The 26,041-nt window shown below is 53.0% G+C and overlaps 1 protein-coding gene across 1 annotated transcript in view; it reads left to right on the top strand.

Moving 5' to 3' along the window:
- Positions 1 to 26,041, top strand: part of ENPP7 (ectonucleotide pyrophosphatase/phosphodiesterase 7) — an 81,590-nt gene that overhangs the window by 53,911 nt on the left and 1,638 nt on the right. The window contains exons 2-5 of the mRNA XM_024205960.3: positions 15,820 to 16,070; positions 18,060 to 18,205; positions 22,412 to 23,032; positions 24,079 to 24,316. Of these exons, the coding sequence (XP_024061728.3) occupies positions 15,820 to 16,070; positions 18,060 to 18,205; positions 22,412 to 23,032; positions 24,079 to 24,316 (1,256 nt within the window). The remainder of the gene's footprint in view (positions 1 to 15,819; positions 16,071 to 18,059; positions 18,206 to 22,411; positions 23,033 to 24,078; positions 24,317 to 26,041) is intronic.

A 26,041-nucleotide genomic window follows, 5' to 3' on the forward strand; every position in this document is an offset into this window, starting at 1 on the left:
ATAGATAGATAGATAGATAGATAGATAGCGGGGGTGGATGGGGTAGATAGATAGATAGATAGATAGATAGATGAGGGAGGGTCTTTTACCTTCCCTCTATAGTTTTCAGCATTGACCATTGCAAGAGCTATGATAGGACACTAGACAGACCACTCATCTCGCCTGTTTGACAACTCTTGAGTTTGCCTGGACCTCCTCAAGCAGAAAAGAGCCTAGATGGGTCTCATTTGAATGAATCTAGTTTATAAATAGAAGCAATGGGTTTTCCTTATGATTGCTTTCCAAGCTGTTCTCCTTCCTAGACAACCCCCTCTCATAGTGACATTGTTTGTTACCAAGGGGATATTTCTGTAGATACTTAATATATTAGATTTACAGTCCTATGGGCCAAGTTCCATCAAGGCAGGAACAACTCCAGCTGCTGTTCCCCATTCGCAGTTTCCATTTCAGATCACATCCTCCTACAAGGAAGACGACCCTGGCTGCAGAGATCACATCAGGATTAGTAGGGGAACATGGCATCATTTTTAACTGCAGAGGTTTTCTATTTGCATTTCTCTTTGGTGCAGTTTGCAGCTCTCTCTCTCTCGCTCTCTGAGCAGATCTGACTCCTTTCCAGAGACTCCAGGAAGGGGGGAAAGTCCAGGCGTCCTGCAGAAAGTTTGGACAGAACTGCAGAGAGGAGCAATCCTTTCCAAACATGAATGTCCCCCTGTGGTCTATGGAAAGGCTGATCCCTCTGCCCTCCACTGACCCGTCTCCCCCTTCCACAGTGGGGATTATCACGGATTATGACTCTGGGCACACATTGATAGAGACGGACAAATCAATAGGGAGTGACCGCACATGCCATTCAAACACATTTAGACTTTATCGAAGGCTCTGACTCACCGAGGAGAAATCGCACAAGGGGACGGAGCTCGTCTGCATTCTAAAGGTCATGGATGCATCACTGGGGCCTGCAGGCTGCACTGCATAGGTTCTCTTTTAGGTTCATTAAGTCTGTGGTCATTTAGAGAGGAGTGTGATTTTGGGGGGACCACAGGGCACAGTTGCCAACTTTCACGCGGTAAATAAGCACCCGACTTTCACAGTAAGCCAAAAATCAAGCTAATCCCATTTCAAAACAAGGCCAGAACAAGCCAATCCCTAAGAACCTCAACACTCAATGTGACTAGATCCCCCCGGCACGCAGTCTGGGACTGTGGTGGGCCTGCTGTGCACCCCGACTCTCTCCCCCCTTGCCCCTGTTTGCCCCCGCTTGCCGGGAGCTGATAAAAAAACAAGCAACAAGCCACAAGCCAAAAACTAGCCAACAAGCAACTCACAAGCCAATTAAGCCCAAACCAAGCCCAATTTCTGTGTTTTTTCCGCAGGTTTGGCATGTCTGCGGCAGGGCTGTGAGGCTGGCAGGGATGGGATTACCCCTGGCCAGTTCAGCACCACGGACAGAGCAGGCCCTGCAAAGAGAGAGGAGCGCCTGAAAGCAGGGCCTCAGCCGGGGCGCTCCACACTTACATCCCTTTGCTCTTGGCAAAGTTTTGTCGGCATTTCTCTGTTTCTCCAAAGGTCATGGGAGACAAGGGGGGTCTGCTGGGAAATACTGCAGGGCAGGGCAGCCAGTCATGAAGAGAGTGCAGGGAAAGGCGGGGTCAGGACAGCGTGCAGACAAATACCACATCCCAATCGCGAGAGAATTGCTCTCAGCCCAAGCCAATCCGTGTGGGGAATGGGATCGCCTCAAAGGGAAATGTGCAGGGCGGATACTGGCCACATGTGCAACCCCAGTGAGAAGAACCACTAACTCAGACACAGACACACAACCTGTGTGGGAAGAACCAGTCATTCACACAGAACTCCTGCAAGCCAGCACTGGGAAGAGTGATGCATACTGCACACACGCATGTGCACACACACACACAGGTTAAGGCCCACAGTTTTCAAAACTGGCCTCTAATTTTGGGTGTCGTTTGGGTGCCCAGACAGACACCTTGGGCCTGTTTTTAGGAGGGGTTGAGCACATGCCAAGCCGTTGACTCCAGCTGGAGCTGTGCTTGCTCAGTGTGTCTGAGAATATGGCCCTCGGTGGCTCAAGTCGGGCTCCCAGAAAATGTGTGCGGCATCTCAAATTAGAGGCCACCTCTGAGGATTTTTGCCTGAGCAGCTGGCCCCAAGTCCCGTGCAGTCAGGACTGGAGCTCCCAGCCCTGCACTCCATCCACTAGGCTGCAGCTGCCTCTTTAGGAAGGAAAAAAATTAATAACTAGAAAGATCAACTCCCTTGTTATTTCTAGCACTGCCTCGTGTATTTATATAACAGTCCCATTTCTGAAAGCCTGAAACAATGGAGCCATTCAGGCATGTCTAGGGGTCCTACCTGTCCCTTTCAGAATTGCCAGGTGGCTGGCTACCAGCCTGGACTAGTGTTAATGGCCACTCATGCCACAGTGGCTCTAGTGTAGCTGTAATGGGTTGGTGACACTGTTATATTTATGGGTATGTCAGGAGAAGGGGAATGGCTACTGGGTCTTCGAATGTTCCCGGTTGTATTATTCAAGAGAAGCCATTTGAGATCACAGGCAGAGCAGTGTCTGCTCCCAACAGAAGGGAAAAGACTGGAGGGGAATATTTGCAAAAAGCACAGTTCAGTAAATATTTTATGCCCAATAATGTTCTGGCTTTTGAATGATGCATGCCAGGGAGTTGAAGGGAGGTGAGGCACATGGGAAGGTGGCGTGCATGGTGTCAAGTGTGAAAGGGCTCGTGTGCAAGTGGTGAAAAGGAAGCTACTGGCCCCATGTCCAGTGCACTGTGCAGTGGCTGCTTGGGGTGGCGGGGAGACACAGCACATATTACGGCTATTGGACTGACAAGCCCTCGCACTGACCTTGGAGGGACATGATCTGTTGGTTTTGTCTGGAGAGGATGAAACTTGCTGACACACTCACCCACCTCCTCCCCCCATTTGGCTTCAGCCCCCCATTCCTCCAGGGCAAGGGAAAGCGCCCCGTTTGCACCCAGTCCAGTCAGACAAGATGCTCCAGAACAAACCCACAAGCAGAGCTGTAGGAAGGGCTGGGGTGCCCCAGACCAGACAGGGGATCTGCGGCCTGGCTCCTGCAGAGCTGTGGGACCCTGGAAGGGACAGGCGGTGAGGAGGCCCAATCTGAATGGAAAGGAGGTCAGTGCCTGAGGAGGAGGCGCCTGGCCAGGACCTATGAGGGTGAAGCCGTGCAATCCTCCCCATGTTGTGCAAACATGGGGGAGACATAGGCCCTGGCCCAACGAACTGAGCATCCATCCTTACATGTGGGGGACACTGGATGCTTTGCTGGGGTTGATTTTCCTTCCAGAGCAGCGCTCTGAGCTGGGGAGGGGAGCACGTGGGTCAGGGGGCGAAAGGGGAGAGCACCTCAGAATGTGAGCGAGGGGGAGAGGGATTATGCTGGGGTGGGAGGGGAAAGAGGCAGGGGAGGGGAGCAAGGAGGAGGAGAAGGGAGGCAGGTACAGGTGTCAGAAGCGTGGCGGGAAGGGGCCAGATGCGGGGGGCGAGGGACCTTTTCTGACCCAAACAATTATCCTGCTCCTAAGGGCAGCCATGCTCATAATGCTGTGCCAGGAGCTGGATCCACCACTGAGCCCTCTTGGCTGTAGCAGAATGTGCAGCAACAGACCGTCCCTTTGGGTGGGGATGGTCTCCCACCTCCCGAAATGGCCGTGCCCTCCCTCAACACGCACTGGTGCATCCGCCCCGTATACTGCTCACCAAAGACATAGACTTGCCTCCAGCCCACGCCGTGTTGCTCTGGGGAGTTGTTCTCAGTGTGTTACAACTTCCCTCCTCTTTCCTGTTCCAGCGCTGGCCCTGGCTTAAGTCAGACCAGCAGGTCTCACTAGCAGAACAACGCAGCCGCTCCACCCAGGCCTCACCCAGGCACCCCGCTACTTCCACACCCAGATGACACACCTGCCCTCCACGCCTCGCCCAGGTGCAGAGCCAGCCCATGCTAATGCCCCGGGGACGGAGAGGAGACCGCAGATTGGAAATCAACCACCTCATGGATGATTTCTCAAGCAGCCACATGGGGAAGAAAAAAGGCCCTGTGAAAAGGAAGGGTCCTGAAAATTCAGGGCCCTCCATTGACCCCAGGGATGTATCACTAGCGAACCCGGCTGAAATACCAGTCCTGTAGCACAGGCTGCTGGCGAAATCTGGGGCTGGAGGAGCACCTCAAGGACCTGGGATCTCCCCAGAGCAAGTCCTTTTGCTTCACTGTCTCTGGATGACTCCAGTCTAGGCTGGGCTTCAGCCCCACAGGGGCCACGAACAGGCACCCCCCTGGAAGGGCAAACCATGCTCAGACTGGCCCCCTCCCACCAGCCGTGGAGTCAGGCTGCCTGCCTGATCTGTAGCTGAACAGTGTCATCTGGTGGCCAGGCTGGGGCACAGCGACTGCGTCCTGTCGGGCTCAGTTCTCCCTTGCTCTGCGCCTCATGTGATCATTTACCCCAGTGCAAAGTGTGTGTGTGGGGGGGTGAAACACCCCGTTCTAATGGGGCCCTAGGGCACGCCCGCTTTGCACAGGTGTCCACGATGCTGACAGCTTGCCAGTCAATGGCGAATCAGGCCCCTGGGTTTGTTTTTGTGCACTGACTGTCCTTAGCCATTTGTGCCTCACTTTGGGGGGGTTTGAGGGGCAGACCTGTCCAGTCCAAACCTTTCACAAGTGCCCAATTTCTTGCACATGTCAGGGTTCCCCATCCTTGCCCTGGTCTCTAGACGGGACGAGGGGCAGGAGATGGCAAACAGGCTCAGCGTTTGCCAGGAAAGCAACTTGGCTCCCCCTGGGACTCTGCAAATGCCCACGATACATTTTGTGGGGGGTAAGGCACAACCCCCTGCCTTCCAGGATCAGCTTCAGCCAGTGAGCTGCAGCATCCGTGCCTGTACACTGTCCTGCAGGTGCCAGCAGTCGAGTCCATGGCTCCCGTGGCTGACTGGGACAAAGCTGAACAAAAGCTCTCTGAAATGCGGCCTGGTCCTCTCCTGGCATTTCTGCTGGGCTTACTGGAGCTCTTGGTCCCTGTGTATTTCAGCCGGGGACTCCGGTGCGGAAAGGCCTCCAAGCCCTGCCTCTTCCGGGATTTTCCTGCCTCTCCAAACCTCCGCAAGGCTGCTTGGCTTGCTCTCTCCCCCATCAAGTCTCAGGGTCTGGGGCTGCTCCCGCTTTTTCATGACATGCACGGTCTCTGCTCTGCTCTGCTCTTGAGCTCATCATCTGCAGTTACTTTAATTGCATCCCAATTCCTTGGCCTCCCCTGGGAAGACAAGCAGCCTGACCGTGCACAGAGCAGTGACAAGCGTCCCTGGGCAGCAGTGGCTGTGAGCAGAATGGGGCGTGTGTTTCACCTGAGAACAGCCTCTTCTAATAAGAGTTCCCTCCAGCCGGGCTCAGCACACACTGTGGGTTCAAGTTCACCTCTGCCTCCCGGACAAGCATCAAGCGGCAGGATTTGCTGCTCTCATCCTCCAGCTTCCTGTCCTCCCTGCATTCTGCCAGACCACAAGCCCCTGGGCTTCTGGGGCAGGAGAGTCTGTTCGGCCTTGTCATTCGAGTTTCAAAACTTAAATTCTGTACAATCTTCATGCTCAAGTTTGATGTCAAAGGGCAACTTCCAGACAGTCCATTCGACCCAGCTCCCACTGGCTCCGCCCAGCTTCCACCAGCTCCACCCAATTCACACTAGCTCCGCCCTGCTCCTATCAGCTGCACCCAACTCCCCACCCTGCACCAGGAGGAGGAATCCCAGCATTGGCCATGCCTGCACCCACCCAAACCAGCCCAGCGGGAGGTGCTGCGGGGCAGCGGAGGGCAGCGGTGCTCAGCTCAGGCTGTTCTGAGCTACATGAAGCAGGTTTAGGGCTTGAGTCTGTGTAGTTCCAGGGCTGGAGATATTTAAATGTCACTCACATTCACAAGCTGATCCAAACCCGTGGTGCTCTTGGGCTTAATTACGTGGCAGGAGCCGAGAGGAGCACTGCGGATGTTTGCCCGTCATGTCCAAGCTGCAGCTGGTTGATGAAAGAGACGGGATTCATGCAAACATGTTTGGGAGCAGAGTGGGGCATCTCTCCCTCTCTGTTTCCTTTGGTCCCACTCACTCTTCCGCCCTCCCTCATTTCATTCTCCTTTTCCCTCTCCCATTCACCTTCTCTTCCCGCACTTCCCCGACATCTCTCCCCCTCTCTCTGCTGAGCTGGGCAGCTCCACCTCTTTGTCTGCTAGGGCAGACTCCATGGAATCAAGTGATTCTGGATGATAAAGTGGGGGGAACTGGAAGGGAACAGCCAGTTAGTTCCCTTTAGAACCACCCTTGTGAGGGTGTCTGGTGCCAGCATGTCTGGCCTGGCGGGTCCTGAGAAGCCCTGGGTGGCACAGTACGGTTATTCTGCCCCGGTATTATTACTCCATGGTGAAGCCAAGGGAGGGGAGGAGATTTCTTAGGGTAGCCCTAGGGAGACTTGGCAAATAGGTAAATAATCCCTAATGCTGAGGTTTGTCCCACTGTGGATCCTTCTCCCAAGAGAAGCCCCATTGCTTGAGTCCTTTCGAAGAGGGGTGTACTAGGCTCTGGAGACATAGGACGCCATCCTGAACTCACCCAGGGACAGAGGAGGAACCTTTGTATTTACTGTCCCTTTGTCAGGCGACACCATTTGCTGTTAGTCATTGCTCTTGACCCAACTACTTCTCAGCTGCATTCAGTTTTATCTTCCTAAAGGCAAAGAATGAGATACATTAATCATAGACTCATAGGGCTGGAAGGGAGCTCAAGAGGTCGTCTACTCCAGTCTCCTGCACTCATGGCAGGGCTAAGTATTAATGCAGCATTAGGGCCATGCAAACTATGGGGCAGGGCACATGCAGCCCGTTTCTGTCCTCTAACAAAGCACTCAGGTTTCACAGCAGCGGCTAACCCCACATTGGAATAAATGGGGCAAATCTTACGTCCGGGGATCCACGGTGGGAGGAATGAGAGGGCCGTTCAGCACATGTATTTCATGGGCTGTCAGTCAGAGCAGAGACTGGGAAATAAGGGCCTGCCACCCACAACACACAATTTCGAGTTTCCCATCTCTTGAGTACTTCAATTAGCACCTTCACATTGCATCACTATATTTGTCTGCATTGAATGTCCTTTTTCAGTAAAGGAAACGTGCCCCCAAACTGTACCTGACTGAGAGCACATTGGAATAAACGGGCTTCCTCTGACACCCCCATTCCTCAGCAAGCCTGGGGTAAGTGCCGAGCTTAGTCCAGCAGGGGTTTCTCTGCCCCGGGAAATGCTGGTACCTTGTGAGGGGAGACAGCAGCCTGCCCCGGCCCAGCCCTCGCTCAGAAGCAAACCTGCTTAGCCGGCCCCACTGTGGGGTTTAACTTCCTGGCTATCGCACAGGCGGAACATAAAAACCAAAAGGAACCTCTGGGCTGGGAAGAAGTCAGGCCCGTGCCTGCCCCAAGAGTCACTGAACTCTCTGTAAGTGTCTGGAAACGGCTCGGCCTGAGCGCGAGAGCAAAGGCACCTTTCGGACAAGGGGGTCCTGATAGGCCCCTGCTTGCCCATCGTTATTGTTATGATTCATTCGACAGTTGTACCTCGCCCGGGTCCCGTGGTGCTGGGTGCTGTACAAACACAGACCCAGAGGCAGGCCCCACCCTGAAGGGCTTGCCGTCACAATAGACAAAGGGGTGAGAGGGAAGTGATTTGTCCAGGGTCACTCGGCACGTCAGGGACAGCATTTGGACTAGGCCCCAGGTCTCCTGATGTCCAGCCCCTCTTCAACCATGCTGCCTTCCTACTGTACTGGATCACTTCAATGGCCCATCTAGTCGGCTATCCTGCAGCTGATGCCCGATGCTTCAGAGGCATATGCTCACTCCCAGAGGTCTTAGCTTCCCTCCACACTGACTTCCTTCTCGGATTACTTTAGAACTAAATATTGACCATGGCTGGGAGGGGGATGGAGTTAGTGCACAGATCCTCCCTCCCCCACCCCTTTCAGGCAGCTGACACCAGATTGGTGCTAGCAGGGAGGAGGACCTGCTATCCACAGTGGGACAGGGTGGGGCATGCCAGGGGGAGGATGGGCCCTGAGGCCTCCATAAACCTAATACACCCACAATCTGGGCCTGCAGGCTTTAAGATTAGCCAAGATAAATCGGAGTTAATTCTGCCCACCAGCCTTATTAATCAGACATCTGTGACTTTGCCCCATGTAGAGTGGGCCAAAGGTAGCGTTCTTTATCTGGGCCTGAAGCTCCCCAGATAGTGAATCTCTGAATAAGCTTTTTAGAAACATCCATTATCAGATGCTCCCTAGCCCACCAAGGCCGAGGTCCCGGCTCACTCCTTCCCTGCTTGCTGTAATCCCCAAGATAAGGGATTAGGACTTTCCCCAGGTGCCCATTGACTCAGTCACGCAATAGCACTGCAAATATTTTGGCTTCCTTCTCAGCCTGATAAGCGATATTGCCCGGTAACGGGTGAGCCCCAGTAAGCTGTTAGTACCACCCAGACTCCTGGTTGCTCACAGGCAAGAACAGCACGAAATCTCTGGTGGCTGAGGGGGGGAGACCAGGAACAGGGAAGCGTCATTAAAACGACTTACAAACTGTCCGAGGGCCTGTCTGCACCACAATGTAAGCCCAGGCTTCGTGGGACTTGAGTCCATGCACCCTGGGTTTGAAAGCGCAGGGCTTGAGCATCTGCACTCATTGGTGACCCTAAGTTAGGAATTTTTGAGCCCAGGCCCCACCCCGGTGCTCCAGCATCCACACTGCAGTACGCAGACTATGTCCAACCAACCATATTCCAGACTACCTAACAGGCTCCTGAAATGGGGCTTCTCTGGCCCTTTGGTCCAGGGACAGGGTGGGAAAAGTTAACTGTCCACCTCCCACATCACGGGAAGTTTTCGCAGCCACCAACATTTCTTTCCAAGCCATTGTTTTGGTCGGCATGCGCCCAGCAACTGGAGCCAGCAGCATGGAGGAGTCACCACTGAAGAACGTCTCTTGCTTGGGCTCGGCTCCTCTTTCAGGAAATGGGCAGAGCTTCCATGAGATGCTGGTGGACATTTCAGTGGTGTTTTCTGACCCACCCAAGGCACCTGGTGGAGCTAATGCCAGAGCAAGAGGATGAGAAGCCAGAGGTGAGCCGTTTGCTCATTCATTGACCTACATGACCGTAATGGCCTGCTGAACCCATCCGTTCACTCGGAACGTGCACCGATCACAGCCGGAGCAGGATGCACCAGGCAGCAGAACTGCGTGTTCCCATATTACCGGCTTGCAGAGACCCGCAGCAGGGGGCGAGCTATGAATGGTGTTGTAGAGCACTGGTGCCAGTCACTGAGGTACGGTCCCATCACGCCAGGAACTGGGGGGCAGGGGATTTCGGATGCCTTGGCAGTGGAATGGAGGGGGAACTGGACATTTCCACTGCTGACTGATGTACAGAGCTGAGAAGCTGTTTGGACACACCTTGCCCTTTGTGCTTTCCCTTCGGTTTATCTTTATTATTCAAAGCACACACTGTAAAAGATGTGCTGCAGTGACAGCAATACACTTTCTTAACAAAAAGAAAACCCTTTATTTGTATTCCAAAAACAGACCCCTGCTCTGACAGTGGCCACACGCCCTGAGGCGGTTGGTGGCAGGACCCTTCTCCCCAGCATTGGCTTCCCATGAGGGTCACGTTCCCCCCGCTCCGAGTCTGGCCTTCCAGGCCCTCTTGTCTGGCGACATCTCCCTATGCTGGGCCCTCTGCCCAGGGCCTCCTCGGTCTCCCAGTCACAGCTCCGCAGCTCCGGTGTTCTGTGCAGCACGGCTGGCAGCTGCTACCCCAGCTCTGGCCCTGCAGCTCCCCCTGCGGCTCCGCCCTGGCTCCCTGTTGGTGCAGCTGGTCTGTGCTGCTCCGGCTCCAGCTCCAGGCCCTCTGACTCTGGATTCTGCTCTGCCCTTAGCTCTGCCCTGGGCTCCTGGCTCCCTCATCCACCTGCCTGCCCTGTCAATAGGGCTAACCTGGAGCGATGGCCTCTCCCCATTGGCCCTGGGCCCTGTCCGTCTCAAGAGCCCGATTTCTGTGGGGTCTTCCCCTTTCTTTTGGTATTGGGAGATGGCCAACCTAAGAAACCCAGGGGGCCAGCAGCCAGCAGCCCCCGACACATGAATATGTTCAGACCCAGCTGGTTTTGCTTCCAAATGCTAAGTAGTGAGGTGCTCTGATTGTAGGGTGATGGTGGCCATATCAAACCCTACGGTAGATAGCATATGTTCACCTATTGTCCTGACACTGAGTCCTTTCAGGATACAAGGGACGTATCCATATTAGAGTTTGAAGAGAGACCTGGCAGCTGCAGACTAGATGGTGTCTGCAAAACAAGACAATGAGATCACTGTGGGCTAGAAAGGACAGACCATGGCTGGGAAGGTCTCAGAGGTGTCACTCCATCAGTACAGGAGGCAACTGAGGAAATGTAAGGGGAAGGGAGGGAGGCATCATAAACACATGGGTTAATGGAAGCCCCTGAGTTTGAGTCATGTTTCACGCTGGTCCATTAGTTATACAATATCTACCACACATGATCTCATAGAATACTTGGTGTCAGCAAGGGGGCTAGGAGCCATAGAGCTGAACCTCGCTGGTATGGAGAAGAGACTCAACCGACTGAGAGCTGATAACTCACCAATGGGGGAGAAAACCAAAGGGAAGAGCACGGGACCCAGAACCTACCATGGAATCAGAAAGCCATGACAAATTGCTTTTACCCTGCAACTGAAAAGCCAGACTCAGCAGCCAGGAAGTGAAGCAATCAGGAGGAACCTGAACCCAATGAACGAGGCGGGATGGGGTAAACACACAAAGGTCGATAACTCCCCAGGGACACTGCACGATGTTAAACCCACTTTATATAATCCCGTTAAAACATTAATCCCCGGTTTGCTGCAAAGTGAGTCAGCAACAACAATAATGCTCCAAAGTAGTAATAAAATGCAATGCAATTGATCAAGTGGAGGTTTGATATCATAAAGCTCAGTAGTGCTGAAGATTGTAGTCAGGGATTAGCACTTGCAAGGTGGCTCATCCCCTCGATGACCATCAGCGGTGGAACGGGGAGGAGGCTCAGAGGCTGTGCTGGTTGATGCATTCCCATGATGATGCTAAAGACAACCGAAGCCATGCTGCGGTGTTTCCAGGGGGGCAGTGACAAACAGAAGCGAGGCTCACACCACCACGGTTCCATCATCTCCCGCAACAGTGGGGAGCAGCACAGGCTCCCAGGGCTCTATCGTGGTTTAATTCCCAGGTCAGGATTTCCCCCTTTGGTGCAAAGCAAGTCTGTCCACATCAGTCTCTCCCAGGGTCCATTCTCAGGCATGCTGCAGCTCTGCTGGGCTTGGTGCATGGACAGCCAGCAGGTCTTTCCTGAACCGGGTCGTGCAATACCACGTGACATCGAGCAGTGTGTTTCAGACACACTGCATGTCTCCAGGATGCTTTGCAAGTGAAACAAATAGCGGAGGGAGAGAAAGCTGAAGGCGATGCAGGAGAGAGAATGACACTCTCAACTGGGATGTAAAGTTAGGTGGCTGGTTAGCAGCAGGTTGCCCCAGATGCCAGGACCTGCTGAGGAGAAAGCTCTTGCACTGGCAGCGAGGACTGTGTGGCGAGACGGAGAACAGCCAGTGCTTGATGAACAGAGGAAGCAGAGAGAGGAGAAGTGGCTTGGGCGAGGCCATGGATAGTTCAAAAACAAGGGGACAGTGTTGAACTAGATCCTGAAATGGGGAGGGCGGGGGGGCCAGGGGAGTTTGAAGATCATAGGAATAAGAGATGGAAAAGACCCCTGAGGTCATCCAGCCCCACTCCTCTCCTCAGGGCAGCAGCAGGATTGCTGCCCGCAGCACATTGGCCACTGCTATGTGCCGCCTAGTTTTAAGGGTCCCATGAGACATGTGCCCTGGGAGATGATTTCTCATCATATTAGAGCAGGGCTCAGTGCATGCTTCCTGCTCCGAGGCAGGGGTATTTCAAGACAGGATGACGTGGTCCCTCTTTGCACATAAGATAGGGAGCTATTGAGCTGTGCACATGGGGAGCTGGGATGAGGGGCCCAGACCTGGCCTCTTCAGAACCAAGACACTGGACCAGAGGGAAAGTTTGTCTTTAAAAGCGGGACATGGATACAATTAAGTTAATCCTGGATGTGATATTTAGGGCCCACGTACGGGGCCCATGGCACTGCAGGGTCCCTGGGGCGAAAGACCTTCTCTTCACCAGTGTATAGCTCCAAGGGGAAGTATTAAGGGGTCTGTTGGAATCCAAACTCTGCATCTTCTGGTGTTTGTGAGTCACTGATCACCCCATGTGGTGAGGGTGGATGGACAGCCCACAAAGAGAGAGAAAAAGTGCCTTTAAAAGCTATGCGGCACCACAGCCTCGGGGTCAGGTGTGGGAAAGCGCACGGGCTGGCAGACTGCCCTGGTCAGAACAGCTTCCTCTTCCCTGTTGGTTTATCTCAGCTCCAGCCTGATGAGCCCCTTCCAGCCACGCTCGACTGTCCCCAGTTATAGTGCAGACACTCACAGCCAGGCCCTCCTGGCCATGCAGGAACTTGGTACCCACCAGAGCAACAACGGCTGCAATGCACCAAGTCTGGCTCCTCCACTCCTTCGCTCAGGACCTGGCTGTCTCAGACCCCGGCGTGACACTACACCCCATATTCATCCTACTAATATTATTATGATATGATGATGGCATAATTATGATGCATTTTGTACAAGATGAGTCATGTGAGGTGTCATTGGAAAAGTTATGATTTGCCGAATATGAATATCCTAGCTACAGGCATGTATCATTTTTGTATCTGAAGTTATGAGAATTGACTATGGATCTGTGTTTCAGATGGGCTTACTCTGGAAAACACCCCCAACCAGCTGTTCAGATACAACGAAGAAGCCAGACAGTGCTAATGGCTCATCAACAAAGACAATGGGCTGTGAAGTAGCTTAGGCTTCTTGTGGACCTTTCGGCCGGTAAGTAATGGCTGCTCTGCCTCTGCAGGGGCATGTGACCAGCCCACAGGACTCTGGGCTCCATTTTGGGTACCTGTATTTTTCCACCAACTGGGCTGGGAACTGTTTTTGGAACAAAGGGTTCCCACCATATGCTAACGCTATATAAGTGACATCACTGGGGGAGTGACATCCTCTGTGGTTCTTCACTCCCCCACAACTCAACACCTGAGAGAAGCTCGGAAAGAAAAAGACTTGGAATGGGGGAGGGGATCCCAAACTGCAAAGCAAATGCAGCTTGTGCCTTGAGAATCTGCCAGCCTGCTTGTATCATCAGCCAGGTGAGGATTTGCTAATTCATATCCTATCTTTCTAGTATCTTAGGCTTAGTTTGCGGTTTTGTTTATTTACTAGGCAATCTGCTTTGATCTGTTTGCTATCACTTATAATCACTTAAAATCTCTCTTTTTATAGTTAACAAACTTGTTTATGTTTTAATTTAAACCAGTGTGACTTTGACTGAAGTGCCTGGGGAAAATCTCAGCTTGGTTTAACCCAAGCGTATTGTGCATATTCCTCTCCACATTGAGGGAGGGGAGCAGACATATTAACGAGCTTACACTGTACAGATCCCTGTGCAGTGCAAGATGGTATAATTTTGGATTTATGCTCAAGGGGGGGGGGTGCCTGGGGAGCTGGGAAACTGGCAGGGGTCTGCTGTTGGCACTCAGGTAGCCCAGTTTGAGTGAGTGTTGCCAGCTGCTGTCCTGTTGGGTGATAACGGGGCCCGGGTGAGGCTGGCTGTGTCCCCAACCCAGCTGTGTGTTGGAGAGGGGCGCTGTGGTTCCCACAGCCCCCAGACTGCATCCCAGGGGTGACAACCCGGCACACCCGGCTCCTCCACACAGGTGACTCCCATCTCCCTTGCATCTGGCTGTGGTGATGAGCCACTTTCATTTTCCCTGCAGCATCGCCATTTGCTAGCTAGGAGGGGGCGTGTTTCAGGCACACCCTGCCAGTCTGCTATAGACTGTCACAACCCCATCACATGGACTGCAAGCAACACTTCCCCCTGGACAGAGCGCGGGGAGCCAAGCAGCAGTGGGGGGGGTCAGCCTGGAGCAGTGGGGGCTGCTGGTTGGGAGGAAGGTGCCTGAGCCGAGCAGTGCAGAGGAAGCTCGCTCATCATCCAGCTGCCTGCTGCAAGGCAGCCTTGAGCCACCTTAACAAGCCCTCGCGTTCAATTAACCAAATACACTGGAGGCGAAGGAGAGCCCCTGGGGGTTTGCTGGGGAAAGGTCCCCAGATCATCCAGTTTTCTTCAATAAGTCAAACCCAAGCAGCTGGAAAACGATTCGATGCAGCAGGAAGTTCTAGCCGGAGTCAGGTGTAGTAAGATGAGGCCCTGAAACATAAGCCCTTGTATCAGAGGCCCGGTATGAGGCCTGAGGCCTGAACTAAAGGAATGGTCAAGACCAGGGGTCTCAAACTCAAATGACCACGAGGGCCACATGAGGACTAGTGCATTGGCCCGAGGGCTGCATTACTGACACCTCCCCACCACCGCCCTCGGCCCCGCCTCCACTCCGCCCCTGCCCTGCCTTGCCTCTTCCCACCCCTTCCTTGTCCCCATTCCAACCCCTTCCCCCAAAACCCCACCCCAACTCTGCCCCCTCCCTGCCCCCGGGGGGGCAGGAGGGGTGTGGGGTGTGGCGGGGGCTCAGGGCAGGGAGTTGGGGTGTGGGGTGCAGGAGGGGTGAGGGGTACAGCAAGGGGTAGGGTGCAGGGGGCTCAGGGCAGGGGGTTGGGGTGCAAGAGGGGTGCAGCAGGGGTATCAGGGCAGGGGGTTGGGGTGCAAGAGGAGTGTGGGGTGCGACAGGAGGCTCAGGGCAGTGGGTTGGGATGCAGGAGGGGTGCGGGGTGCGGCAGGGGGCTCAGGGCAGGGGGTTCGGCTGCAGGAGAGGTTCGGGGGGCAGGATCTGGCCTGGCGCATACCGGGGGCAGGGCAGGCTCCCTGCCTGCCTGCCCTGCCCTGCCCCTGCGCCGCTCTGGGAAGAGGCTGGAACGTGGGGAAGGGGGGGCGGAGGGGCTGTGTGTTGCTGTTGCTTGAGGCAGCGCCCCCAGCAGCTCCCATTGGCCGTGGTTCCCCATTCCCGGACAGTGGGAGCTGCTGGGGGCTCTATGTAAAGGCTGGGGGAGGGCGGGGGGGGCTGCAAGGGGCTCGCGGGCCGCAGAAAATAGCCCTGCGGGCCGCGTGTTTGAGACCCCTGGTCAAGACTTTGCTAACATAAAGCAAAGTTAAGCTGTGAGCCAGAGGCAGGCCCTGCTCCCAGAAGTTGGCAAGAAGAAGGCTGCTAATTGCACGTATACACATAGCTAAAAGGTATCAAGTACTAATAGGATGAACATGTGCCAGGATGGCACCAGAACAGAAACTATTACTGTGCTTTGTTCGACAATAAACCAGGCCGGGTGCCTTCGTACCTTATCGGAGTCTGTGGTCATTGGGGGTTCTCTCGGGGCCACGATCTGCGCAGAGCCGGGGCAGCACACAGAGGGAACACACACACACAGCTGACTGTTATCAACATTGAACAGAGCAGAGCACCACACCGGTGACATCTGATAACACCAGGAACGCAGCCCAACAATTGCAGGATAAGATAGGGCCGTGAACTTAGCTCCCTGCGTCTCCTTATTAGCATTGGTTCTGTGGGATTTGTTTTATTCTCTCCGCGCAGGGGCAGGAAGATGTTTACCTCCTTGGGGCTGGTGCTTGCTGTTCTCTCGCTAGGAGCCTGTGCCCCTCTGCAGGACAGAGGCAACCGCAACAAAGTCCTGCTGGTCTCCTTCGATGGCTTTCGGTGGAACTACGACCAGGATGTGGAGACCCCCAATCTGGATGCCATGGCGAGAGATGGGGTCAAGGCACGTTACATGACTCCTGCCTTCGTCACCATGACCAGCCCATGCCACTTCACCCTGGTGACTGGTAAGCGCTGTAAATCCCCTCAGGCAGAGATGGGAGCAGGCTGGGGGGAGGGGCCAGAGAGGGACATGATCAAACCCCCCAGCATAGAAGGGTTCCTCTGTTTTGTCCTTCTCATGCACTTAGGACACAGCCCAACTTGCACTAATGACACCCCTGCTGTGACCTCCGCACCCACTTCACAGCAGCCCCAAGGCTGCCACTGCCCATTCGTTCAGCCTTCAGCAAAGGGGCTAACTGCACTCACCAGACGTTTCTTTGCTGGCCTCTTGGGTGGGCACTGAAGATGGAGTTCGCTGCACTTAAAGGCAAGGTAGCTGCCCAATCCCATCAGTTCGGTGGCCATTTCAGTGCACTGGGGGGCATCTGATTGCAGAAACCCCCAAAGGCCCCCATTGGGATGGAGACTGTACAAAACGTACCAGGAGACCTGACCCGTGCTGCCAAGGCCTTCCAGTCCAAGACCAAGCCAGCTGAAGGAAGGGGAAGGGACCAAGCAAAGGACCTGCCTGCTGGAAGCATGGGGCTTGTTACTCCCATCTCCCATAGGTTTGCTTTATTTTCATCGCAAACACTTAGTTGTAGTTTTTTTGTTGGCTGCGCTCAGAGCCGAGGTCAGGGAGAGGACTGAACTATCGCAGCAGGAGAGCGGAGTGGTAAAGAGCGAGGGAACCTGAGGGAGGAGGAGGGGGACGCTGGGCAGCCAAGGGGAGCAGTGCCAGGAGGTAGGACGAAGGGGACTAAACCCAACAGCAGTACGGCAAATGCTAACCAAGCTGCGGGGTTGAGAGTGGTGATGGCAGGAGGCTCCGAAGGCTCCACCCGCTGCTGCTGTTTGCTATGTGGTGGGTGGGGAGGGCAGTGGGCCCAGTGCCCTGTGCTCGTCCTTCTGGGTCTGGAGCAGGGCAGAGGGGTCTGGGAGGAATTCCCTGTGAGACGCTCCCTCTGCATATCTCTGCCTACCCTCTGCTCCTCGTGAGGTTTGCTTTCATGTTGGCGAATCACTAGGCTGGGGGGTGGGAGGACAGAGAGAGAGAAAGAAGGGGGTGGGGTATCAGCCTGGCATTGACCAATTGCTCATCTGCAGCCTCCTATGTGAACCCACCTCCCACCTGTGCCAGATGTGCCAATTTCCTGCAATATTCCTGAAAAACCTTCTTGAACTAAGTATCGGTATCTTTGGGGTCCATTGCATTAAAAGCAACATGTATGTATAGTTGTGGGCTGGGATTATATGTAACCTCTCAGGGTGGAGAGATGTGACGTGAGGTATGGCAGTGCCAAAGACTCTATTGAAAATGGGCCAGATCAGACAGGACTTTGGGGACAATACAGGGTAAGTGGATCCCTGGGGGAGATCAATACAAATTCCCCACCTCTGGTTATGCAAAACCCTGCCTTTTGGAGCGCCACCCTGAGGAGAGGGCTGTGTCTGCTAAGCACCTGTTTCCAGAGATCAAAGCACTGAGTTGTATCAAGAAATGGCTGAACTGCCCAGGCGGCTGTTCTGGTTCTGAGTCTGAAACAGAGATAGACTGGTGACCTGGGGAAAAGCCAGCTGTGGGTTTGGAAGGACTGACACCTACCAGAGCCAGGGTTGGACTTGGGGTGACCTCTGGTAAGCTTTTTAGCATGCAGGTAGGTTCTTTTATTGGGTTTAATATGTTCTCTGTAATGCTTTCGCCATGGGAATAAATGTGCTTGCTTAGAGCTGTGGCTAACTCGCAGCTGCTGGTAATACACTTCATAGCCTTTGGCGAGACAGCCAAGTGCAGGCGCTGGCTGCTAGGCAGTCTGGCTTGCTGGGAATATCGCAGGGTAAGGCAGGAGATTGCACAGCCTTAAAAACCCCAGTCAGGAGGGAAAGCGATTCGGGTCTCCACCAGCTGGGAGATGGAAACCTTTAAGTGGGTGTCCCTGGTGGAGGCCAATACAGGTGCCATTACCCTGAACCTGCCTCCACCCCCACCTCCCCCGTCTCTCTCCTGGCAGGGAAGTACATAGAGAATCACGGCGTGGTTCACAACATGTGGTACAACACCAGCACCGGCCAGAAGTTACCCTATTACCACACACAGGGGGTCTCCGAGTGGTGGGACAACGGCAGCCTGCCTATCTGGATCACAGCCCAGAGACAGGTAGGTGGCTGCAGCCTCCTTCTCAGGCTCACGGTCCTTCCTGGCATTCACGAGAATAACCAGCAGCACTTTGTCCTTCCCTCGCACCTTCCCTGCACGGGGCTCAGAGGCATTCCTCAGACAGCCCCCTGCAGGGAGGGAAGCATTATCCCCAGTCTTCAGCTTGGGAACAGGGGCCCCCAGTGAATCAGTGACAGAGCCAGGACTAGAACCCAGGACTCCAGACTCAGTCCTGTGCACCATCCATCAGACCATCCACACACACACTCACTGACCCACAAGGGAGTGGGAGACTCCAAACTGTTACTTAGAACCCTTGAGAACTTCACAGCTCCTGAATGTTAGTGCCCATCTTTTGAAAAGGCCTCCAGAAATGCACCCAGCAACTGTGCCAACATGGCTGCTTGCACACTCAGAAATCTGTGCACGTGCAACCAGGGAGAAAGATGTCGAACTGTCCAGTTCCACCCAATTTGCACACGCACACACACACACACAGGTCTGTGGCATACAGACAGGTATATCTGCCATCTTGCAAGCACAGTTCAGCAGCCCTTTGGAAATGTGGCCCTAGAAGTTTGAGTTTCATCACCAGTCCAGATGAGTGAAATCATCACTCCAGTATTGTGCTCCTTGCTTTGCCACCACGTGTATAATATTCCCCTGGACGGTAACATTTTCATTCACTCCAGTGACCCCTCTGCTGCCCCATTTTCAGAAGATGGTTATTCCTGGTGCTATGACCAGCAACAACATCCAAAGAGAGAACCTCATTTTTTCTCTTGGGATTCCATGCGGTCTAGTGCAGCCACATTTCAGGAAGGGAAGGCAGAATCCCTGATGTTACTCACCACGCTTTTAGCCCCACTTAGCAATGGATGTTGTATTTTTTAAACACATTGCAAATATCCTATGGTAAATGTGGGTTAAAAAAGCCAGAATGTTGAAAGTAGAGGGACATCCATCGAATAAGACAACAAAGGGGACATCTGAATTATCCAAGTAACTCACCTAAACAAAGCTTTTCCAAACTTTACTAACATCACCGTGTGCCTTTGCAGCTTCATTGAAACATGCTCACATGACTGGGTGAAATTCACCATTGGCAGAGGGACAGCACAAAGTCTATGCACCACTTAAAACCAGGAGGCCTATGCACCATTTCAGTCCCACTTGAGCCCCTAGGAGGCCACTTAAATCCCATTTGAGGGCTCAAGTGGGACTTAAGTGGTCCTGAATTGGTGCATAGACCTTGTGGTGGTCCACTGCATTTCACCCTCAGGGCCCCATCTGGTTATTGCATAACAGGTAAACTCACAATTTAGCCTGATTTTAAAAATACCCAAACAACATAAAACCCAAGACGTGATTTAAACTCATAGACTCATAGACTTAAAGGTCAGAAGGGACCATTATGGTCATCTAGTCTGACCTCCCGCATGATGCAGGCCACAAAAGCTGACCCACCCACTTTCCCTTAACTCAGCTATTGAAGTCTCCAGATCGTGATTTGAAGACTTCAAGTCGCAGAGAATCCTCCAGCTTGCGATCCCTGCCCAATGCTGTGGAGGAAGGCGAAAAACCTCCAGGGCCTCTGCCAATCTACCCTGGAGGAAAATTCCTTCCCGACCCCAAATATGGCGATCAGTAGAACCCCGAGCATACAGGCAAGATTCTCTAGCCAGACCCACATTTTACCAGCGATGGCACTTTATTATCACGTTATCCCATTAAACCATTCCCTCCATAAACTTATCTAGCCTAATCTTGAAGCCAGAGAGGTCTTTTGCCCCCACCGTTTCCCTCGGAAGGCTGTTCCAAAATTTCACCCCTCTGACGGTTAGAAACCTTCGTCTTATTTCAAGCCTAAACTTCCCCACGGCCAGTTTATATCCATTCGTTCTCGTGTCCACATTAGTACTGAGCTGAAATAATTCCTCTCCCTCCCTGGTATTTATCCCTTTGATATATTTAAAGAGAGCAATCATATCCCCCCTCAGCCTTCTTTTGGTTAGGCTAAACAAACCCAGCTCCTCGAGTCTCCTTTCATAGGAAAGGTTTTCCATTCCTCGGATCATCCTAGTGGCCCTTCTCTGTACCCGTTCCAGTTTGAGTTCATCCTTTTTAAACATAGGAGACCAGAACTGCACACAGTACTCCAAATGAGGTCTCACCAGCGCCTTGTATAACGGAAGCAGCACCTCCTTGCCCCTATTAGAAATACCTCGCCTAATGCATCCCAAGATCGCATTAGCTTTTTTAACAGCCACGTCACATTGCCGGCTCATAGTCATCCTGCGATCAACCAGGACTCCAAGGTCCTTCTCCTCCTCCGTCACTTCCAACCGGTGCGTCCCCAGCTTATAACTAAAATTCTTGTTAGTCATCCCTAAATGCATCACCTTACACTTCTATTAAATCTCATCCTATTATTATTACTCCAATTTACAAGGTCATCCAAGTCTCCCTGCAGAATATCCCGATCCTTCTCCGAATTAGCAATACCTCCCAACTTTGTGTCATCCGCAAACTTTATCAGCCCACTCCTACATTCGGTTCCGAGGTCAGTAATAAATAGATTAAATAAAATCGGACCCAAAACCGAACCTTGAGGAACCCCACTGGTGACCTCCCTCCAACCTGACAGTTCTCCTTTCAGTACTACCCGCTGCAGTCTCCCCTTTAACCAGTTCCTTATCCACCTCTGGATTTTCCTATCGATCCCCATCTTATCCAATTTAACCAATAATTCCTCATGCGGAACCGTATCAAACGCTTTACTAAAATCGAGGTATATTAGATCCACCGCATTCCCTTTATCTAGAAGGTCTGTTACTTTCTCAAAGAAGGAGATCAGGTTGGTTTGGCACGATCTACCTTTCGTAAACCCATGTTGTAATTTGTCCCAATTGCCATTCACCTCAAGGCCTTTAACTACTTTCTCCTTCAAAATTTTTTCCAAGACCTTGCATACTACAGATGTTAAACTAACAGGCCTGTAATTACCCGGGTCACTTTTTTTCCCCTTCTGGAAAATAGGAACCACATTAGCTATTTTCCAGTCCAACGGTACCTCCCCCGAGTTTACAGATTTATTAAAAATTATCGCTAAGGGGCTTGCAATTTCCTGCGCCACTTCCTTCAATATTCTAGGATGAAGATCATCCGGTCCGCCCGATTTGGTCCCGTTTAGCTGCTGAAGTTTAGTTTCCACCTCTAATACTGCAATGTCATTCCCTCCTTCTTTATTCCCCTCTGTCCTGCTCCCTCTATTCCTAAGCCCTTCATTAGCCTTATTTGACATTTCCTGGCTGCAATTGTGTGCAGCAGGCAAAGGGCAACCTGTGACCGGTCACAGCCATGTTAACACCTCTCCCTGCCATTGCCAGGCCAGGTAGACCACACACCTCCCACCCCAACAAAGCGGCTGCAACAACTGTGATCATTCCGTTACAAAGAGCAGAAAAGTCAATCAGTTTAAGAGGTACATTTCAGTCCCATTAATGCAGCTCTCCAGGTTATCCACATCTTGTACAAGAAGCTGCAGCTGGATTGTGAACATTGGAAACTACACCTTAAGCCTGCAATATATTATTTAAAGGCCAGGCCTCATTTCCTCAGAGCCTTGTCCAGCCACTTTTGGGTGGCAGCATTAGGATGTGATCTTGTGTCCATGGAAAGATTCCCACTGACTTCAGTGGACTTTGGATCAAGACCTAAGGCAGGGCTCAAATATTTTCTACTTCAGAAGAGCCCTTTTAGACTGCTACAATCATACCAGGCTAGAAGGGACCACAAGGGGTCATCTAGTCCATCCCCCCACTCGGCCCTTGCAGAGGTACGACTATTTATACCTTGTTCAACTCCAGCCATGTGGCTGAGTGGTTATACACATGCCGAAGTGCTTTACTGGAGAGGGGCCAGAGAACCCAAGGGATACACGAATATGCCGCTGATTATCAAGTTACAGCGTAGTGTTACTAACATCCGTGGGGAAAAACTCAGTGCAGAGCAATGTTGGGATGGGTGTGTTTCAGACTAATCACTCTTCTAAATGGCAAATAAGGAGAACCTTACTAGAGACACAGGAGAGGCACAAGGGGAGGTGGGTGGCTGGGGGGAAGGAAGGGATACACAGGTGGTTGGATAGACTGAAGTGAGTAACTGGGGGAAGTTTCTGGCCTGAAATGTCGTTCTGGCTAACAGGGCTTAAAGACGGGCTCCGTCTTCTTCCCTGGGGGAAAAGCAACCTACCAAGGTGAGCAGGTGAATGTGAAGAAAGTGGAGTCCCTTCTCCACAATTACAGCAATGAAACTGAGTGGATGCAGAACATTGACATGGTCATGAACTGGTTCCTGGAAGACAATCTAGACTTAGTCACTCTCTACTTTGGGGAGCCAGACTCCACGGGTCACAAGTATGGCCCTGAATCCCAAGAGAGGAAAAACATGGTCAGCCAGGTGGATCGAGCTGTCGGCTACCTAAGGAGAAGCATCAAGGATAACGGCCTGGAGTCGACACTCAATCTGATCATCACATCTGACCACGGGATGGAAACGGTCATAAAGGAGAATGAAATTCACCTCCGCACAGTGCAGAACTTCTCCTTCCAAGACATCCAGTTTGAACTCTTGGATTATGGACCAAATGGGCTACTGGTGCCAAAAGCAAATAAACTAGACCAGGTGTACCAGGCCCTGAAAAACGCCCACCCGAAGCTCCATGTCTACAAGAAGGAAGAGTTCCCCAAGAGATTCCACTATGCAAACAACACCAGGCTCACTCCCCTGATGGTGTACAGTGACCCCGGATATGTGATCCATGGGGTAAGCTGCAGACACATTCTAGTGTCTAAACTTGGACTTGCCTTTCTCACCCTCTTTCCTTATTGCGCAGCTGTATCTGTCTCCTGTTGGTGGCTCCAGGTATGCTCCCCTCCCTGAAAACAGAAAGAGGAACACAGATGTCGTGCAATGAACTTGCCCATCATGTCAGAAAGCAGAGTCTTTGCTCCCTGTCCAACCCCAAAGGTTAGAACAGAGCATTCCTCAGGGATATCCCTTCTGATTTGGGAGCCTAGACTCAGGGTTCACGTATACCACAAAGTAAGGGGTAGCTATCGGGTGGGTAGGCAGAGGTGAACTAGCTTTAATCCAGCTATCATAGTACAACCCTGCTGAGGGTCCTGAGTACATACCCAGGTGGCTAGCCCCCACTGAAGTCCGTGCCACAGTGCCTTCACTACTATTGTTACTTCACTACTAGCTAGATTAAAGCTAATGCAGGTATGCATACCGGTGCTACAATTACACCTTCATTTGCAGTGTAGACCTACCTTAAGGAAAAGGGACCAAGGTCCAAATCATCAAGTTGCTCCTGCCAAGACACAAAAACCTCCTTCAAATCTAGTCCCACTTGGGGAAATCCTAAACGCCCGCACAGCAAAGCAAAGCAAAGCACAGCACCCAGCATGGTACAATTTGGGACAGGGGGTTGCTGCAGGTCAGGACTCAGGTGGACTGGCAGAGCCGGGGGTGGGGGGGAGAAGAGGCAGGCAGGACTAGCAGAGGATGAGCTCCAGGCCAGGATTCAGATGTACTGATCTTTATGATGGGAGCTTGCACAGAACCGACCTTCTTTAAGACAGGTTCTAGCCGGAGCTCTCAGGCCCTCGTTGTCACTGAATGAATCTAAAAGGACCCTAGATCTGGCAGAACACGGTGGCTGCCTGATACCCAGAACCAAGGGTGGATACACTCTAGCAGCATTTCTGCTTTTCCTCCACCAGAATCTGGTCTGGGTGTCAGGAGATTAAGTAAAAATTAAGGGGCTTGTAGGTTTGGGTACTCACTGAGACTTCTCTTCCCTGCAGAGAATCAAAGTCCAGTTTAACAAGGGGGAGCATGGCTTTGACAATGAAGTTATGAATATGAAAACCATCTTCCGGGCCGCGGGACCAGCCTTCAGGAAGGGGCTGGAGGTGGAGCCGTTTGAGAGCGTGAATATCTATGCCCTCCTCTGCAACCTGCTGGGGATCACCCCTGAGCCACATGACGGGTCCCTGAGCGTCATGCAGCCCATGCTGTCCAGTTACTCCGATCCTGGGACAGGTGACCGACTCCTCTCGCATTCAGCACAGTGCTCTGGGCACTTGCGGCTCATAGGCATGGGAACTAGAGGTGCAGGGGTGCTGCAGGACCCCCAGGTTTTACGCGGGTCCTGGCTGCCGGCCCCAAACCCACCCCCAGCTGCGGCCCCAGACTCAGCCCCCTTACCCCTGTCTGGGTCCCCCCCTCCCGGAGACACGGCCCTGCTCCCGGCCCCTGCTCGGGGGGAGGGGGCAGACAGGGGGAAGGGGGCTGGCTTTCAGCACCCCCCACTATTAAAATGTTCCAATGCCACTGTTGGGGCTCTCCAGGTAACCAGAGGGCGCCCCTGTCCCTGTGGGGGACGTACTTGCATCTCTGTCTCTCGGGTTCAGGGGCAGGCACTGTTTAAGGTTAAGCCATTCCAAAGGCACATTATCCAGCTGCTTTCCAAGGCACCTCTGGGTTGGAGAAACCAGCTACTGACGGATTCTTGTTGGAACATTGACACCTAGTGGCAAAACACCTTCATTGCCGCTTCTTATTCCTTCTCTCATTCCCCACCCGCATCTCTCCTCCCCCAGGCAAGAAGTGTCTCTCTAAGAACTCTGTCCTGGACATTCCCTTCATTAGCAGGAAGGACTTACCAGAATTCCTTCCCCTGGGAACTGAGCATGTGTGAATGAGGGGTAAGCAGGCAGCAGGCTGGAAACCTGGCATCTTGCGGTGCTGTGCATGCATTCCTCTGCGCCTGCCAGGCAAACCGGCCTTGATTACACTAGAAACACATTCACTGGTTTCTGGGCAGGGGTCCTCCGAGCAGGGTTAGACACGACACAGTGGTTAAACACACCCACCCGCCGAGTCTACTCTAGGGACGTGGTGCCTTCTCCATCTCTATGATTTCAGCTCCAAACTGGATGCCTTTCTGGAAGACGCTTTAGCCAAATACAAGTTATTGAGCTCAATGCTGGGGTAACAAGGTGCAATGTAATGGCCTGTGATATACAGGAGGTCAGACTAGATGAGCTCATAATCCCTTCTGGCCTTAGACTTTATGAAACTCGTATTTCCACTGCCGATCTCCACTGGTACAGAAACACTCTGGAATTTTCCCCGGCTAGAAACACTCATTAAAATCAGACCTATGAAGAGCTCAATGATACCTACAGAACAAGTGTAACAGAGCCGGAGTGAACGTTGCCAGGCTTGTGTAGACCCTCTGATTTTGCAGCTAAGTTAGTTTCATAGTTAGCTTCTGCAGCCTCTGAACTACACCTAAGGACAGCTGTGCTGAGGGCTGCAAGCAAGCTGGGTCAGGGGCGGCTCTATGTATTTTGCCGCTCCAAGCACGGCAGTGAGGCAGCCTTTGGCGGCATGCCTGCGGGAGGTCCGCTGGTAACACGGATTCGGCGGCATGCCTGCGGGAGGTCTGCCGGTCCTGCACCTTCGGCGTACCCGCCGCCGAATTGCCGCCGAAACCCCGGGGCTGGCGGACCTCCCGCAGGCACGCCGCCGAAGGCAGCCTGACTGCCACCCTCATGGCGACTGGCAGGCCGCCCCCCGCGGCTTGCCGCCCCAGGCACACGCTTGATGCGCTGGCAGGGCCGGCTCTAGTGTTTTTGCCGCCCCAAGCACACACACAAAAAAAAAAAAAAAAGGCCACGATCGCGATCAGCGGCAATTCGGCAGCAGGTCCTTCGCTCCGAGAGGGAATGACGGCCCCGCTGCCGAAAGGCCGGACGTGCC

Source organism: Terrapene carolina, unplaced genomic scaffold (assembly GCF_002925995.2).
Source record: "Terrapene carolina triunguis isolate 2854851 unplaced genomic scaffold, T_m_triunguis-2.0 Scaffold192, whole genome shotgun sequence".
NCBI classification, from domain to species: Eukaryota; Metazoa; Chordata; order Testudines; family Emydidae; genus Terrapene; species Terrapene triunguis.